The following is an 18032-nucleotide window of genomic DNA, read 5'->3' on the forward strand; positions in this document are numbered from 1 at the left end:
CGGTTCGAAGGAAGAAGGTGACAACTATACGAGTCCAGAGGTGGAGGAAGACGGAGAGTGAGCGAGAAGGAAGAGGGCAGCAGTTCCCATGGACTACTCCGCCAGTGGCTGCACATCGCAATGGCTTGCAGTATCCGGTTCGTGGTCAACGTATATCGATTTATGGGCAACGCAAGCTTGTACGCTACCCTCCCAAGCTTATCCGAGGGCAGGCCATGGTGACATTAATGCAGCCAGAGAGGTAGGTGCTCCACTCCTTGGATGCAAAGCTAGAGCAGTGCAACAGCTAGACTCAACAGTAAGTATCAGAATAAAAGAAAGAATTGGATGCGGAGACAGAGACTAGAGAGAGAGAGAGAGAGAGAGAGAGGGGTCACATGGGGGCGTGCCATGGGGAAAGGGATCAGCAGAAAGATCCAAAAATGCTGTGTGACTGAGGACTGGCACATGATGAGGAGGGAGGAGGTGGCACAAGGTCATCAATACAGTGATGAGAGAGAGAGAGATAGATACGGTTTAGATTGCAAGGTGAAGGAGAGGAATCTAGGTCTCCTCGCTGTGCGGCCCCTTTGGTTGTGGAACCAGTGCACTAAAGGTGAGAATTTTGTGACAGTCCCCACTCCCATGAGAAGAGGAGACGGAGACGGCGATGCACGGGAGCAACACCACCTCCTCCCACACGCATTCTCAATGCCTTCAACTCGATACGCACGCATGTGTATAAGTTATACGTGTTGCGCCTTTTGAGGACCTTTGACTGCCCTCTCTCCTCTCTCCTCTCTCCTCTCTCCTCTCTCCCACCCTAAAGAAAAAAGCAGCAGCAGAAACAGAAAGACATGGCCATTGTGCGCCACCCAGCTTTCTCTCTCGTCATCCTTCGGACCATAATGAACCGGCCCACCCTATTTATATCACTCATCGGTGCGGGAGGGAGAGCTGCTGCTGCTGCTACTACTGCAGGGCGGAGAGTGATGTGTGGAGGGAGAAGAGATGCCGCTTAGACCTTTATCTTCGGCGCACGTGAGCTTCACGTTCTTTGAGGCGAACCAGGCCAGAGCAGGGGAGTACTTGTCCTCCTCCACCTCCGTGAAAGCTACCGAACGCCCTCCACCGCCCGCTGGCTTCTCCTTCTCCGAGCTTTAACTGTGCCTCATCATGTTGGGTATGGCATCAGTGATTCCCCATACTGATGCCTTGTGCAGTTTGCTAACTATGAAGATATAAATAAAAATGATTATTTTTGGAGTTTTTGAATCCGTTTGGGGGCAATAAAGAGAAATTTTGATGTGATACTGATTCTTTTAGTGATTGGAGAGGAGAGGTTGGGCCGCATGGGTTCAAGTGAACCCAAATATATGATCAGAATAAAAACTGTGAGCCTTCTGTTCATTAAAATAATATATCTTAAATCCCCACTCCATCGATATAAAAAAAATCTTTTAAGTGATTTGTTGCTATAAAATCTTAGTGGTATAAAGATGGAAAGAAATGTACTATTCAGAATTCCTTTTTTTTTTCTATTGACAATGCCTCCATTATTAACAACCTCTTTAAGAAATAATAAATATTTTATTTATTTTATTATTTATAATCTTAATATTATTATTTTATCTTTTTTTTTCTTTTCCCATAACACATGCTTCCCTATTAACATCGTCATCGATTGTCACCTCGCGCTCCTTGCCTATGTTCTATGTTCATCGTTGATTGTCATCCTAACCTTATGTTCCCGATCGACATAAATGTTAAGAAGAAGAGGTGGAGAATGTGAAAGAAGGAGAAGAAGATGAAGAGAAAAAAAAATACTATTTAAGTATATTTACGAAAGATCATTTAGAAATATTAAATTTTTAATAAAAAATAAAAGATAATATTATTAATCGTACTCCTCCAACCAAAACCTTTGTTAAAACTTATTTTTTATAAAAGACAGTATTCAAATAAATGAAAGAAACGAATATTTTAAAACATAAAACAATAATATAATAATATAATATTACAAATTTTAATATATATATGGTGATTTTATAAAAACACTTATATTTTTAAGTTTTTCCTAAACCCATATTTTTAGTTTTTTCATTTAATATTCTCATTTTTTTCCTTACACCCTAAATGTCACTCGTTATCGCCAAGACTCTTTCTCCCTTCATCATGATGACAGGCCTTGCAATGGGATGAATATAATCATAACGAAACAAAAACGATATAATCAAAACGATGAGACAAAAGTAACGATGAGATAAAAATACCTTACAAAAATGGATACCTACGAGGGATTGATATTACCCGTCCAAAAGATGAAGTGACCACAAAGAGGTATTTAGGATATTAAAAAAATTAGGACATCAAATAAAAATAAAAAAGGGCATCATGCAACAAAAGCCCAAAAAAAATTTCATGGATCTCCCTCTTATATATATATATATATATATATATATAGTATCGGACGGTGTCGAATAAATGGATCGATGGGTCACCATATTTGGACTCATGTGCAGGTTAGCGTATGTGGAGGTACAGGGAAGGATTCATATCTCAGGAGTGGCAGTGCACTTTGAACGCCGGTCCATGTCGGTCCAACTTGCAGATGGTCTCCATCGGCATCTCTCACTGGCATAACAGTGTGTTCGGCATAACACTGCATCCATTTCAAAATATAAATCACAGAGTACCATCACATTGATGGAGATGGATTGAGGACCTGCAAATCTGTAGATATCCAATTCTATTTGCATCCATCCATCTAGCAGATCGGATAGTTTCAACCCAATCCTAATAATCTACCCGCGCACAGAGAAGGGATTCAAAAAGCTAAGTAGATATCGAGGAGGACAAGATACACACTTCATCCCCCAAATCCTGCAGCAATCTGCCAGAAAACACAGCAGTAGGATTTAGTAGCTTCTTTCTCCCACCCCTCTCTTGGCCTTTGACACACACAGCAAACGAGAATCCATTCAGACGATACTTCCATGGTCTGAACCATCTTCACAGTAGTAAGGAGACAGTTGCCCGTCCTTCTTCTCGGCCTTGGTGGGCTTGCTTTCTGCGCCAACTTCTTGCAGCATCTTCACCACCCGCCTCATCGAAGGGCGGTTGATCGGCAGAGAACTCGTGCAAAGAAGGCCGATACCCAGGACCCTTCTCATCTCCTCCCTGTGGTGCATGTAGAGCTTGGGGTCGATGACGTGGTCCGTGCCCTTCTGCTCCATGGTGCAGGATACCCACTTCACCAAGTCCTTCTCGCCGAACTCGGGATCGACCGGGAGCTTCCCGGTGACGAGCTCCAGAATGACCACGCCGAAGCTGTATATGTCACTCTTCTCGTTCACTCGGAGAGTGTATGCGTACTCTGCAGCATATGAGAGACCATTAAATTACCGCTTCAGTTCTATGCATCCAGTAGATCGCAGAGGAGGAGGATGAGATCATCGTGGACAAACCTGGCGCGATGTATCCACATGAACCAGCGATCACAGACATGGATTTTGGCCCCTTGCCGATCATCTCAACAGCTTTCGCCACCCCGAAATCGGCTACTTTGGCACCATACTCACCGTCCAACAATATGTTGTTCGATTTCACGTCTCTGTGCACGATGGGCGGCATGCAGTCATGGTGCAGATAAGAGAGACCCTCCGCGGCGTCAAGCGCAATCTTATACCTCGTCGGCCAGTCCAAAAGCCCTCCTTTGCTGCCGTGCAGCAGGTCTCCGACGCTCCCATTAGGCATGTACTCATACACCAGCAGTTTGCAGTCCTTGGTGGTGCAGCAACACCACAGCTTCACGATGTTCTTATGCCTGATCTTCCCCAGCGTCGCAACCTCTGCCTCGAAACCATCATCCACGGAATGGTTTACGTTCTCCACATCTTTCTTGGATGTTCCCCATAGCTTCTTCACAGCCACCGTCTCTCCGTTGCTGAGAACCGCCTTGTAGACCTTCCCGGAACCCCCACTGCCAATCACGTTGTCTTCGTCAAGGCAGTCCAATATCTCATACTCGCTGAATCCTAGTTTGTGGAATGATGTCAACGTCCATTTGGACTTCTCTGTTCCCTGCTTGGCCTGCTTGTACTTCCGGTGCCGCCAAACGTACCAGGCAACTCCGACGGCAAAGATCAACGAAGCAAGTATAAAGATGGAGCGGAGCAACCAGATGAAGCTACGCTGATCCCCGGTGGATCGCGAGACAGGGCACAGGCCAGGCATGCCATTGCACAATCCCGGATTTCCCAAGAAGCTATTCCTGTAGACATCGCGCGAGAAAAGAGGTGGAACAGCGCCTGAGAGATCATTGTTCGATAAGTTGAACTCGTTGAGCTTTAGATTCTCCAACTGGATGGGAATACTGCCGGTGAGGAGATTGCCGGAGAGATCAAGGTAGTTGAGCACTGGGAGGTCGCCGAGCTCGGGGGGTATGCTGCCGGTGAACTTGTTATCAGCAAGGTTTAGCTCGCTGAGCTTCTTCCAGGAACGGATCCCTCGGAGCAGCTCACCGGAGAGGAGGTTGCGGTGGAGGTCGAGCTGCCCGAGCTCCTCCAAGTTGCCGAGCGAGGCGGGGAGCGGCCCAGAGAACTGGTTGTTGGAGGCGGAGAACTCGTACAGCTTCGACAGAGCCCCCATTTCGGATGGGATGCTGCCGGTGAACCGGTTGTCGTCGATGACGATCTTGGAGAGGTTTGCAGCGCCGGAGATTAGCGGAGAGATCCCACCGGACAAGGAATTACCTCTGAGCTCGAGCAGCCAAAGATGTGGTAAGCCCCAGAATCCGGCGGGGACCTCGCCGAACAGCTGGTTGTTCCTGAGCCGGACGCGGGTGAGCGTTTGGCAGCGGCTGAGGCCTACAGGGAGGCCACCGGAGAACAAGTTGTCGATCAAAAGCAGCTCCTCGAGCACGCCGCGATCGCAGATGCTCCCGGGGATCTCTCCGGAGAGCATGTTGTCCGACAAATCAAGGAGCATCAGCGGCGAATTCTTGCCCAGGTCGGCTGGGAGAGAGCCATTCAGCCGGTTGGCAAAGAGGCGGAGCTCAATTAGACTCGTGGAGCGAGAGACGCCGGCGGGTATGGCTCCAATTAGTCTGTTCGAGTAGAAGTGGACGCTCTCGAGGAGGGGGGCGTCAAAAAGATCTTCCGGCAGCGGCCCCTCGAGTTGGTTCATGGAGGCGTCGATCTGGAGCAGCGAGCTGGACTTACCAAAGCCCAGCGGAATTGGACCGGAGAGCGAGTTATTATACAGCTCGATCTGAACAATGTTGGAGAGGTTGACGATGGATTCAGGGATGCGGCCGGAGAGCGCATTCGTGGAGAGATCGAGGTCGGCAAGCTCCGAGAGCTGGCCCAGCGACGGCGGGATGTCGCCTACGAGGTTGCATCCGGCGAGCCAGAGGATCTCGAGGGAGGAGAGGTTGCCGAGGGAGGGAGGAATTTCGCCGGGGGCGAAGGGATTGTAGGAGAGGTTGAGCTGGCGGAGGGTGGTGAGGTTGCCCAAAAAGGCAGGGACGGTGGAGGTGAGCAGGTTGGCGACGAGGGAGAGCGCCCGGATGCGGGGGAAGCGTCCAAAGGATGGCGGAATGGGGCCGGTGAAGTTGTTGCCGGTGAGGTCGAGGTAGGTGAGGACCGGCAGGGCGGCGAGGGCGTCAGGGAGTGAGCCGACGAGGAGGTTCTGTGAGAGGTCGAGGTGGGCGAGGGCGTCGCATGGGACGACGGCGGAGTCCGGGAGGGAGGAGTTGATGTAGTTGGCGGAGAGAGAGAGGAAGGCGAGGTTCGGGAGGCGGCAGAGGGCGGCGGGGAAGTGCCCGGTGAGTCCTCGATCGGTGAGGTCGACGGCGGTGACGGTGCCGTCCGAGCAGGTGATGCCGGTCCAATTGCACGGGGTGGAGTCACGTGGATTCCAATCGGAGAGGGCACCGGAGGGGTCTACGAGCCCTCTCTCGGCTTCCAACAGGTACCGCCCTTCCTGGTTCAAGGACAGAGAGAAGCGGCAGAGCTGCAACAAGAAGACCACAACGGCAGCTGCAAGTGCCATGGCTCGGTCAGGCAGATGGAGGAGAAGGGAAGGGAGAGGAACTAGAGCAGAAGCGAATGGCTACTCCTCCCACCACCCCATCACGGATGAAAGATAGAGGTGGGAGAAAGAGGCAGAATTGAGGGCAGTGGAAGGAAAGCAATTGGATGATGGTGGAGGAGCAGGTGCCCACTTCATGCTTTCTACTCTCAGTGTGAGAGTCAGAGGCGGGCTAAGAAACCATTGGAATGCTTTCTTCTTCTCTCTCTCTCTCCTTTACGACGGACACCTTTGTCGAAACAGGTGGGATCGAAGTTGGAGCAATGATGCAGTGCAGTCCATTTATCCGCTGTCGTGCCATCTGCAGGGGACCTGCCACTGTTTAATTTGATATGGGAGGGAAGGCAGCAGCCAACACTAAAACCTGTCAGCTCACCAACCATTCGGAAGAGCATGAGGGATTGCCCAAACTCTTCAGTAGATTTCCCATGCCACATCACATGGTCTCCAAACAGCTCTGTCAGGCATTAGCTTGCTAAATTCCTGCACATTCGTGCAGGCTCGATGAGGTGGAAAGCTATAATGGTAGGCGATCTGTGTCACGTTGTTTTGTTCCCTGCATGCATTTGCTGCAGCTTTTCTTTCCTTCTTTCTTTTGGCTTCCCGGTGAAGGATGAACAGATCATTCAGCACAGCCTTCATCTCTATTATGTTGGATTTCTGAGTTCAAGCAACATAGGAAGATCATAATCTCTTATAAACAGCCAAATATAATTAATTATTATACGATTATATCTGCTTCAGAGACTGTCGCTCGCGTGGGTTGACGTACAGGCGACAGTCAAATACACCCGTCGTAGACTTACATCTGTAGTAGTGACAGGCTCCTTGCATTTAAATCTCCACCGCGACTCCACACCTACCCATGTCTTCTTCCTCTCTCTCTCTCTCTCTCTCTCCGTGTCTCAGGGAGAAAACAATGGTGAATTCGAAACCTACCCCGAACTCCGAAGCAGTAACATCCTCGTTATCAACGGAGGCGGTCTCTTCATTACTGCAACAGTACCCCCGGTCAAGAAATCTCCTCAGTATTGGGAATCCTGCGGCATTCTCGCTCATGCACACGCAGGCTGGTCTACACCCTAGTCATCTCATCACACTCCCACCCCGAGAACGGGATGCTGCATGCACGAGAGAATCGCTGCGACTGAGGAGCAAACATGTCGTCTCACCCTCTGCGTGACAACACGAAAATGACAGGTGAGGAGGTCCGGCCGGGTTTGAGCTGTTGCGAGCGAGCAGCGAACAAATGGGTGTGTCGGAGATATTTGATTCATGTGCCTCGTTGTGGGCGGGAAGCGACGGTGGAGGCAGTGGCCGAGGTGGCGGTGACTGACCGATTTGGAGTCACTGCAGCGTGATGTGAATCTTCTCATCGATGAGTGTGTTCTACATCCAATAAATTTATGAGATCGATGGACGTCGTGTCGAGGTTAACGTCAATCAGAACGGAGTCAGTGCCATTGCCTGCAGGCAAGGGGAAAGGGCAGCCGAGGGGGTAACCACATGAGCGTCTCTCCTCGCTTCTGCTGCCGGCAAATTGCTTCCCCCATTAAACTCCCGTCGTACACTGGGTGGATGGACGATTTAATGGTGGAGTGATCGGCCAATGAATTCATTCTGCTTCATCTCTGCAAGAGATGCTTTCGGCTTCCGATGGATCGTTACGGATCTTCTTTGATGAAACTTTCTCAGACAGCAACCAGGTCACAGAGCTTAATGATTTCTTCATCCTTCGCGTCTTTACCATCATGAGCAATGAGAACTCTGAAAAGGAAAGAGCTTAGGAAATGGTGTTGGGTCCAAATCATGCTTCGCTTTCAAGCTTGGCTTTCAGCTGCTGGCCGGTGCATGCCTTTTACGTTTGGTTTTGGTTGTGGCTTTGGGAAAGGAGGAACATGGAGAGATATGATGCAACAACATGACAGGTGAATCTTTGTGCCTGCACAAATCTTTGGATCTGTTTCGTATCTGAAATCTAATATGCTAATAATATTCTCTGTATCTTTCACATGATCTTTGTGTTGTCACCTTCAGATTGACTGTAATAAAGTCACATGATCATTCCATTTTATGTAAGATTTCTTCCAATATATATATATATCTCATGTTTTCACCTAAAGCATGTGAGAAAAGTTGGTACGAGATTCAACATGGCTTCAGGAGGTACTTCTAAAGTGCCATTCTATGATGCTTCATAATCCATGACACACTACATGTATCTTATTTATGGAGTTGATATTAGAGAGAGAGAGAGAGAGAGAGAGGGAGATGAAAAAGAAGTATACCGACCTTTGGGGACATTCATACATGATGACTTGACCCAACTTCAACATATGGTGGTCATCGCAGCATAAATCATGTTCAATATCCTTCAACAACGAACATAATGAATGTGGTAGGTCATGGACATAGAAAAGCCACCATCAATGCCTCTTTCTACATCAAATCCGATGGTTGTTGAGTGGAATTAGGAAATCTAATTTTTGTTGGGGATACGCGTCTCTATCGTCCATATGTATTATAACTTTGATGTGTGGCCACATTTGTACAAGTGATCGTTCCTCGATTTGAATTTCAAAATAATATGATTTGATGTCAATTATCAATCTTATTCACTTGAGGAATCGTCAAACTATAATATTTCTTGAGGGTATGTAATCATTAAGACAAGTCGATTAATAACCGATATATATAAATGGACCAAAATATTATATACTATGTTGAAAATGAATCCTAAAATATTATATTTAATTATTATTTTGTATGATTATGTGGTATGTCAATCGAAGCACGACTAATTGAGATGATTATGAATAATAAAAAATTAAAATTTATATATATAAAAAAAATGGATTCCGTGTGGGTGCTAAATATAGACCCACTCGATATGATGCTTGTTTTCTTTCATAATTAAAATAATTAAAATAATTAAATAATTAAATTTTAGATTTGTTATGTTTAAGGATATTTATTTTTCATCTTTTTTTTTTTATAAATCAATGAAATGATTGTCTCCTTTTAATACAATGTTTTTAAGCGGAATTGATCAACCAGTTTAATCGGTTGGATTGGATTGATCAAACTTAGTAAAGATAATTATAATTTAAAAAATATTAGATATTATATTATTATTATCATTATAAATATAAAATCTATTTAATGAGAAAGATTTCGATACAAAGAAAGTATTGATTAATTTAGTTGGTAAAAACTTTGATAGTTCATCATAAAACTATAGGTTCGAAGTTTACCCTCGTCTCACACACACACACATATATATATATATATATATATATATAATAGACAAAATTAATTTGATGGTGATATAATCGACTAAATTACACAAAGTCAAGATTTAGAAGTCTTCTTCGACATATTTACGAAGGTATCAAGTAGTTGACTGATAAAAACTAATAAACAGTTTGAAATCTCATTCAATATATTTATAAGTAGTTGGTTGATAAAAGCTTTAACAATTTATTACATGATTTGAGCCTCAAATATGGTTTTCGTTATATAAAATATATAGATTGGGATTATATTATATTCATTAACAAGTCTCCATAATAAATATATGATTTATTTGAGTAATATGACTCCTCCTATTATTGTCAATACTACAAAATATTTTAGCGTCGCAGAATAGTTTTTATACCAAAAAAATCACTTTTGTTTATTGCAATTAATACTTCGTAGTTGTTTCCAAATCGAATTTTCCTAGCAAAAACATCAGCAAGCATTGCATATACATTTACAACATATCACGGACAAGAGGAGGCCCAACTTGGAGACGATGCCCAACTTTCATGAATTTTGACTCTTAATATATATTTATGTAAAACCATTCAAATTTGTATTTTTTTGGCTACCTTTTAATGACATGATTGCGATAAAAAGGAGATATTGGTCTAATATTGACCAGATAAGAAAATTGATCCACTAATATATATATATATATATGTCAAATACTAAATCCATTTTTATGCCACTTGTTGTAATATAGTTTGAAGAGAATAATTTTTACCTAAAATATTAATTTCATAATGGACTTATATATAGTTTTATAAATTATCCTTTCATATATAATATGATACTAAATCGTCATAGTCGGTGATAATAATAAAAAATCATAAATTAATTTTATAATAAAAGATAAATCCTACCATTAGATGTCACTAATTCCACATGAGAAACCTGTTTAATTTCTTGTAAATACTAACCAAAGAAAAAAAAATCAAAGAAACAACAACTTTTCATATATTACCATAAATTAAAAATAAATTGAAAGATTTTAGCTTCATCCTCTTTATTATCAAAACATATTATTATTATTATTATTATAAAAAAATAAGTAATGAAGGTAGGATTTAATCTCAAAATCTTACAATAAACTATTAAGATATTTACTAATGAGACTTCTTAATGTAGCCATAAAAGCTAATTAAAGTCTTAGTTCGAGACTTATTCATCTATCATATCCAATTAATGAGTATCTTAATTTGATTTAGACATCCTAAAAAATAAACTAGCATATTGTTATCACTCTATTGACTAACATATGATATATATCTAAAAAAAAGCAAAAAACCATATGAGTTATATATATATTAAAATTAATATTCTAAAAATAAAATTGTTCAAATATCTTATGTAGAGCGTAAAAAAAGAAAAACAATTCCGACCTGCCGGATTCGAACCAGCGACCTAAGGATAACTATACCGACTACAGTCCTCCGCTCTACCAACTGAGCTAAGGTCGGTTTTATGATTGTTAATTGGTCATCGATTTAAATTCTAATGTTTCTGGTTGCCTATGATTTTATTTTTTTTGAATTAATATATTATATGTTTTATTTTTGGGGAAAATACGCGAGATGGATAGTGTGACATTTTATTATTTATTTTTTTAAATCGGATTAATTGTCGTGGTACGGATTTGAGTGTTTTTTTTGGGTGCTCGTATGCATCGAAATCCAAATCAATTCATATAATAATGTGAGAAATGTGACGCCAAATGGGCCCCTCGGCGTCAGCAAATGGCATGGCCCACCCAACACGCGACGACCTGTGCCGGAAATAAACCTAAAGTCGCCGTCTCCCGGAAACCTAAACCCAACCCTACCCGCTCTCCGTCTTATTCTTCTCTGTCCCTCCCACGAAACGCCCACCTAACCTCCTCCTCCTCCTCCTCTTCCTCCTGATGTCGCTGCATATATAGCGAGATTTGAGGCTTGTCGATCTAAAACCCTGCCCTCATTCAATGCCCCCCAAATCCCTCCACCTCGATCTCTCCCGCGATGGAAGAAGCAGAACAAGGCGTGCCCTCGGCCCCAAACGCCTCCAAATCCCACTCGGATTCCTTCCTCCTCCTCCGATCCCCGCCGCATTAATCGCCTCCGACGATACCTCTTTTGGCTCCTCCCTGTCATCGCCTCCTTTTGTGATCTGCTAATGATGATGCGCGTGCCCTCGTCCGATCCCTCTCTTTGCCTCTTCCTCTCCTTGCCTTCTTCCGCGACTGACATCTCCGCCCGCGGACCCCTCTCCTCCCCGCGTGTATTGACCGCGTGCGTGCCGTCCTCTTTTTACCGGTTTCTTCCCGTTCCATCCCCGTCGGAGTTGTTTTTGTGATTTTGGAGCTGTGATTTCGGATGGAGCACGGCGAAGACAATGGTGAAAAGAAGCTTCTTGAGGCGGGATTCGGGGCCTCGGAGGTCAAGAAGCAGTGGAAGAATCCGTTGCAAGTCCAGATCCTTGAGAACGCTTACGCAGGTGGTTTGCTCTTCTTTTCTGCTACTTTCAGCTTCAAGTTCGGATTTTTATTTCCTTTTTAAAATATACATGTTGGTGGTTCGTTAAATCTTTGATAGTCTGCTGCTTCACTCGCTTATCTGTTCTTCTGGTGCATACTTTGATTTGTTTAGTGGCGCCGAATCCATCTGCGGCCATGAAGGAAGAGTTGGCCAAGTTGACTGGGCTGGACTACAAGCAAGTCCAGTACTGGTTTGGAAATAGGAGGTATATGGATCGGCATGGCCCTCGGAGGTACAGAACTAGGAACGAGGGTGATGGGAAGTTTGTGAATTTCCCAGCTGTTTCCAATTCCGGCTTGAGCTCCAGCTCAACGTCATTTGTTGACCCAGTGGCTGGTACTGAATCCTCAAGTTCAAGGAGGAACTCTGAGATGCTGCAACACTTGGTGCCTGAAAGGCTAGCTCAACTCTTCACACAAATGCAAGATCAGCAAAGTGTGACCGTGCACGTTGAGAAAAAGCTTGGGCATCCTTTGAGGGCTGATGGGCCGATTCTTGGTGTTGAGTTTAAGCCTTTGCCGCCTGGTGCTTTTGGGGCACCTTTAGGTATCGTGATTCTTCCAACTCTGCCAAAACTCCTGTTGTTTGCTCTTTCTCTTGATTCTCTTGACTTGGGGCTGACTGCTAGATCGTGATGAATGTATGTTGATCATGCCTTAAATGCTGTTTGTTTTCATGATAGTGTTTAACTTTTAGTGTTGCTATGCCTTAAATACATTTTCACAGTACTTAGAATATGAGCTTGGAGAAAGCTATGTTATTCTACAGTGGGAATATCTAAATGGTTGGGTGGACAAAACACAACTATTTCTTAAAATTTATGGAAAGAAGATCTTGTATTATGTATTATTAGAAATATGAGCATCATTAGGAAAAGGTTGGCATCTAGAATTTTTTAGGTGACTGGCCAGAAGTCGAGTGCACTTTATTATTAAAATCAGAGTATATATCACATGTGTCTTACGTTTGCCCACAAATTGTTACTTGAGTCTGTTGGATTACTTGTTCTGATTCTAATGTTTGACTTTCATTACTTAGAACTGTGGCTTCAAGTTAGGATCATTAGTATCTTAATGCTAAAAAATGCAATCCATAGTGGAAATAAACTCTTTGTTGCTCTGTAAACCAACCACCCTTTGGTACTTGTCAAACCACAGTGCAGTGTGCACAAGGTGCCTATGCAGTTTTGTGTATGACTCACCTTCCTTCTGAAGTTTAGGGTATCATGTGTGTATTTGCCATGTCACTTCAAACTTCAACCTCGTTGTCCTTTTTTCCCAAGTTAAAGTTTACAGCTGCAAATTTGTAAGTATTTAAGTTTATGCAGAATTAAACTTATTTTTTTTTATCATTTTTCTTTTTAAAAAAATGTTTATAGCTACTAAATTTGGCGTCCCACTATCTTAGGTATTATGGCATATTTGATTTATCTTTAGCCAACTTTTATTTAAAGGTTCATACATTATATAATCATTTTATTTTTAAGATATAACTTTGACTAATTTTCCTACAAATCGTTTGAATACTATAGGTTGGTCAGCTGTCGATATTTTAGCTTTTCTTTGTTTGTTATGTGGAGATTGCTGCTGACTAGCTTTATACAAATGGCAAATGCAGCACAACAGAGATCATCACTGTGGCCTTGTGATGGCAAAGTAACTGAGAGACCAACCGTCAAGTCGATCAAGGTCTTGTACTCTATTTTGTCATTTGTTTCGCTACTTGATTATGATTTCCTGTCTAAACCTGCGAAATTGATACTCCTGGCTCATGCATATAGATTACTTAATCTGATAACTTCTTATTGGATGGTAAAGAATGTTTTTCATTATGATGTATTGTACTTTGACTCTTTCCATGTAAAAGGACATTTCGAGTAATTCATCATTGGTAAGATGGTTATCTTTTCCTTCTACAGGCAGCCACATTGTTGCCCATGTCGGGTTGTTGTTTAATGACAAACTTCTCTAATGAAGGAACTGATATCTCCACTCGAGATTTTGATGCACTTAATCCTGATGGTTCTCCCAGGGTTGTTGAGGAATACCAACTTTTTCCAATGCAACCAAGCTGGCTAGATAGTTATGAAAGAGTAAAACAGGCTATTTGCCCTTTATCTCCAGCTAATACTTTAAATAATCAGGTATTAACGTCTGCTGAAGGGCAGACTGTTAGTGAATATGTAAGTGCAGCTTCAGCGTTTACCCCTCAAGGTCAGCTATCAGATTCCACCAATCAATCTCAACAAGGCAAACAAATGACTATTTCTTCAACTCTAAATGGTCATCAGAAAGCCCCAGATCATTTGTATAGAAGTTCAGCTTCTGATTCTCAGGATAAGAATCATCCAGCTACTCGATTGGACAATCAGTTTCCATCGTCTGATCAAATAATTACCTGCAATGCCAATGAGCTTCGAAGTGAGAAGGTAATTTGAACTGTCAATAAGACGATCTTTTATTAAATATTTTGGAGTCGTGCCTCAGCAAAGAAAGATAAGACAAATCTATCATTGTGCATGTGTTGATTTGATCTATAAAGAGTTTAAAAAAGTTATATACAATAAGTGGTGTTTTCTTTCAAGTCTCTGCTTTAAAGACTACTTCAGCATCTCCAAACTCCTATAATCAAATGGGAACAAATGTGAAAAAAAAAGTCCAAATACCATTTGGCTGAAAGTGCTGCTTTATTTTTCTTATTTTTGTTCTGTCTATTCCTAGGAATTAAAAGATTATGTGCAAAAGCTCCTCCATGAGAAAACTGAATAGAGTCTGTTGTCATGAGTATCTAAATTTTACAAGACAAATTGTTTACAACTATTCCTTGTACAAAGCAAATAATGGAAGGCAAATAGTTCTGTAGCATAAGTTTATGGGGTTGAAACTCAAAACACAGATCGAGATATCACAGAGCTTCCTATCATGCACATAGTGGTTAATTAAGAGCATTCCTTAAATTATGAGCTGATTCATGGTGTCAGTTGATTACTTGATGTTGCTTCCAAAGTGTTATACACCTGATATATTGTAAATCTTTAACAATTTTTGCTAGCCACTAGACATCATTTATTGAGCATTTTTTGCAACCTTGGGCATGCTTATCGAAATGTTTTCTGCTTTTTTAGATTTTGAATGTTAATAAGATTTGTTTTTTAACTGCAGATACATTCATTAGGATCTACCAGTGACAATGGTAACCAAAAGCATGATCTCACAGAAGTTCAAAAGATAGTTGATGCCAAGAAAGAAAGGGATTCAGGTGTTCCTGATGTTGGACATGGCGATCCTGGACCAGGGGGTCATGGCCAAGGCGGAGAAGGTAGTAGTCATCTTCAGATGGGATTGGTAGAAAATCATATCTCTGCTGTAGTAGCCTTCAAGGAAGTAGAAAACAAGAACTTCAACAAGGTGGTAATGAATCAGACTGCTGACCTTCCACATCAGGTCGGTCATTGGCATGGATATAGCCGTTATTTTGTGAAGCCGCGAGAGAGATCTCACAGTAGTATAACAGATACTGGGGACACAAGAGTAAGCTATTTCAGCAACACTGGAAGATGCGTCAGACCTCTTATTGCTGAGTGGAATGAAAGAGAGAAGAAGGCAGTTTATATTGACAATGACAATGAGAGTTCTCTATCATGGTCCACTGGATCTGATTCAACTTGCAGTGACGGGTTTGATGATCAGGCAACCGAAAATGGAAGGCATTATGCCCAAACCAATTCAGTAGATCCATGTGATATAGATATTGAAAATGATGATATACACAAGGATCACAACAGGCAGGAAGTCGTGGATGTTGATCTGAATGTTGAGGATGATGAAGATGAGACAGATGATGAGGATTCCAACATGAAAGAGGAGTCCAAGGACAAGAAAATGGAGGTTAATGAAGACAGAAGAACATCACCCCTTTCTTCAGAACAAACTGCTTAATAGGGCTATGTATTATGCACATGGAAAGTCATAAAGTTGAAAAAGAAGTGATTCTTGAAACTGCCATCATCTTTGGTCTTAGATTGGTACCCATGTATGCTGGAGGCCAATGGAGCTGTTTGCTCAGTCATATTGAAATATTGTAGTAAAAAGAAACATCAATTGGTCAAGAGGCTTTTCGTATGTGCCTTTCAGTCTTGCAGCTGGCATTATCTGGGAGCTATTTCTGGCCTTACAAGTGTCAAATTCTAGCATAGCCTGTACAAATTATGGTTTTCTATTTGTTCCATTGAACTTGGTATTAGTTTTTTTTTTTCTCCATTGATGGCTTTATTATGACTTTATGACGAGAATCATCAGCAACCTCCAAAGAGTTCTCCGGATTCATCTGCAGCATGGCAATCTCAGGGATAAAATGTGACAGCCAGAGCGTTTAGGTCACCTGCTTTGTTGTGCCAGATATAGTGACATGGCAAGTATGGTGGAGAGAGAAGTCATGAGATTGACTAATGGTATGATTGTATCAGGCATTCTGTGAGAATGAGGTGGAATGTTAGTTTGACAAGCTGACATCAGCTTGTCTGCAGCATTTTTTTATATCAAAGAATTACTATATCAACTAAGACATCAGCTTCGTATTATGATTTGGTCAATCAGAGTGTGATGTAGCGTGGAGATGACTCAATGGGCCAGCCTCATCAGGTTAAAGAACATGTTATTTATCCTTGGAACCTGTGTAAGCTCACAAGGAAGCAAATGATATTCCAATTAGTGAGTGCAAGTGGGACTGCAAGATTGCTCAACATATAGGTAACCAAAAGTTTCTGATGATAATATTTCATGAAACTGACACCAAAATAACTGTGCAATAGGTTCTGTATGTTGGACTAATTAATTTTATATTTGTTAGGTTGACAAAATGATCTCTTCTGATGGCCTTTTGATGGTTTTTCATGCGTATGTAAGTTCACTCGAGCATTTCATGACTTTGCTCCTTTGATTGTCATCAGAATCCTCCCGAGAATATACAAGCACTTCAGGTTTGCGGATGAGTTCTAGTTGACTCCATTCAGGAGTTGAGGAAGGAGCAAAGAAGAAAGAGCTATGAATCTTGACCTTTTCTAAGAAAAAAGTAATGATCTTCCTTGTCCTTTATTCTGCTTGGTAGATTTGTTCTGGATCTGATTCTTCTTTTCTTTCTCGTTTTTATGTTAGTATGGTGTCAACAGAAGAATATCGGTGGACTGTGAACTACATTGTTGAGATCTATCAGGCTGGTCTACAACGATGGGGAAGCTTATTTACTGTTTCTGGCATGATCACTCATCCGGAAGCACTCGGAACATGAATGAGTGGATCTGAGTTTAATTCTGCGGGACAACTTTCGGTGTTTTAACAGAAGAGGTATGTGTTTCTATTCTTTTCTTTTCTTTTTATTGGAATTTGAGGAAGAATTAATCACGAGCTCGATCTGTAAATGCTTCAACTTGTGACAGCTGCTTTCTTATGCAATTCTCATCTATGATGGGTAACAAACACCCGCTATTGCTCATCAGAAATTTACATAATAAACAAAATTCTTCCCAAATATTCTCTGAATGAATCATTTCAAAGTTTAGGACGTTGTAGAATGGTGCCTATATACCTGGATTCTAATGGGTGCTCTTGTGGCAGGCACCACGACGACATCGTTCTTGGCCCACCAAGAACAAAATTACTCATCTGCTGGCCAACAGCAGCCTTGTCAATGCAAACGCCTTCTCCAGAGCTTTCTCCGGTTCTTCATGCTTGTGCAATGACGGTGTTCCGATCACTGGCTTGGGCCACCAGGGAGAAAAGTACTTATCTGCTGGCCAACAGCTATGTCAATGCAAATGCTCAACCACAGAAACCCCCCTCTTAAGTTTCTCTGTCAATATTTATGTCCGACATACTAAGCTGCAAAGCGAAGCAGCTGCTAGACTCCGTCAATTTTGGCCGTGCAACGATTACTACCTACGATCCGTTCACTCATTCATGATTCAGTCTAAAAGTGTACTACGCCTTGATTCATTTTTGTATAGCAATGAAATCAATGAATCCTCTCAGATCTTTCATGTTCTTTGTCTTTGTAGTTTGCTTGAGAAATGCTTTCTCGCAGAGAGTGATTCTTGAACTGCTGAATCCAAATTCTTGCGATAAACCCCATTGGTCTCGTTACATAAAG

At 42.3% G+C, this 18032-nt stretch overlaps 2 protein-coding genes and 1 non-coding gene across 5 annotated transcripts; 1 reads left to right on the forward strand and 2 right to left on the reverse strand.

The window, feature by feature from the left end:
• Positions 1 to 2629: 2629 nt before the first annotated feature.
• Positions 2630 to 6699, reverse strand: LOC135676258 (receptor-like protein kinase HSL1). The gene is made up of 3 exons (XM_065187218.1): positions 6453 to 6699; positions 3447 to 6373; positions 2630 to 3355 (listed from the first exon to the last, which is right to left on the reverse strand). The coding sequence occupies exons 2-3, from the start codon at positions 6031 to 6033 to the stop codon at positions 2961 to 2963; spliced, it is 2982 nt and encodes a 993-aa protein (XP_065043290.1). The 5' UTR covers positions 6034 to 6373; positions 6453 to 6699; the 3' UTR covers positions 2630 to 2960.
• Positions 6700 to 10751: 4052 nt separating this feature from the next.
• TRNAY-GUA (transfer RNA tyrosine (anticodon GUA)) lies at positions 10752 to 10835 on the reverse strand. Its single transcript is given in 2 exon segments — positions 10752 to 10787; positions 10799 to 10835. It is a non-coding gene; the product is annotated as a tRNA-Tyr (tRNA).
• A 347-nt stretch (positions 10836 to 11182) lies between these two features.
• Positions 11183 to 17922, forward strand: LOC135676259 (uncharacterized). Of its 3 annotated transcripts, none has more exons than XM_065187219.1 (8): positions 11183 to 11847; positions 12000 to 12434; positions 13506 to 13576; positions 13807 to 14316; positions 15050 to 16636; positions 16737 to 16958; positions 17042 to 17230; positions 17501 to 17922. In XM_065187219.1, the coding sequence occupies exons 1-5, from the start codon at positions 11727 to 11729 to the stop codon at positions 15824 to 15826; spliced, it is 1914 nt and encodes a 637-aa protein (XP_065043291.1). In that variant the 5' UTR covers positions 11183 to 11726; the 3' UTR covers positions 15827 to 16636; positions 16737 to 16958; positions 17042 to 17230; positions 17501 to 17922. The 3 variants fall into 3 exon arrangements, with proteins under 3 accessions (XP_065043291.1, XP_065043292.1, XP_065043293.1); XM_065187220.1 differs by having other exon boundaries at positions 16837 to 16958; XM_065187221.1 differs by lacking the exon at positions 13807 to 14316.
• The last annotated feature ends 110 nt before the right edge of the window (positions 17923 to 18032 follow it).

This window comes from Musa acuminata, chromosome BXJ1-6, assembly GCF_036884655.1.
Source record: "Musa acuminata AAA Group cultivar baxijiao chromosome BXJ1-6, Cavendish_Baxijiao_AAA, whole genome shotgun sequence".
Taxonomy (NCBI): domain Eukaryota; kingdom Viridiplantae; phylum Streptophyta; class Magnoliopsida; order Zingiberales; family Musaceae; genus Musa; species Musa acuminata.

Coding starts and splice junctions, on each gene's coding strand:
- LOC135676258 (XM_065187218.1), bottom strand. CDS start 6,033: ATGGCACTTGCAGCTGCCGTTGTGGTCTTCTTGTTGCAGCTCTGCCGC. Junction 3,356..3,446: donor ATGTGGATACATCGCGCCAG/GTTTGTCCACGA, acceptor CATATGCTGCAG/AGTACGCATACACTCTCCGA.
- LOC135676259 (XM_065187219.1), top strand. CDS start 11,727: ATGGAGCACGGCGAAGACAATGGTGAAAAGAAGCTTCTTGAGGCGGGA. Junction 12,435..13,505: donor TGCTTTTGGGGCACCTTTAG/GTATCGTGATTC, acceptor TGGCAAATGCAG/CACAACAGAGATCATCACTG. Junction 13,577..13,806: donor CAACCGTCAAGTCGATCAAG/GTCTTGTACTCT, acceptor TTCCTTCTACAG/GCAGCCACATTGTTGCCCAT.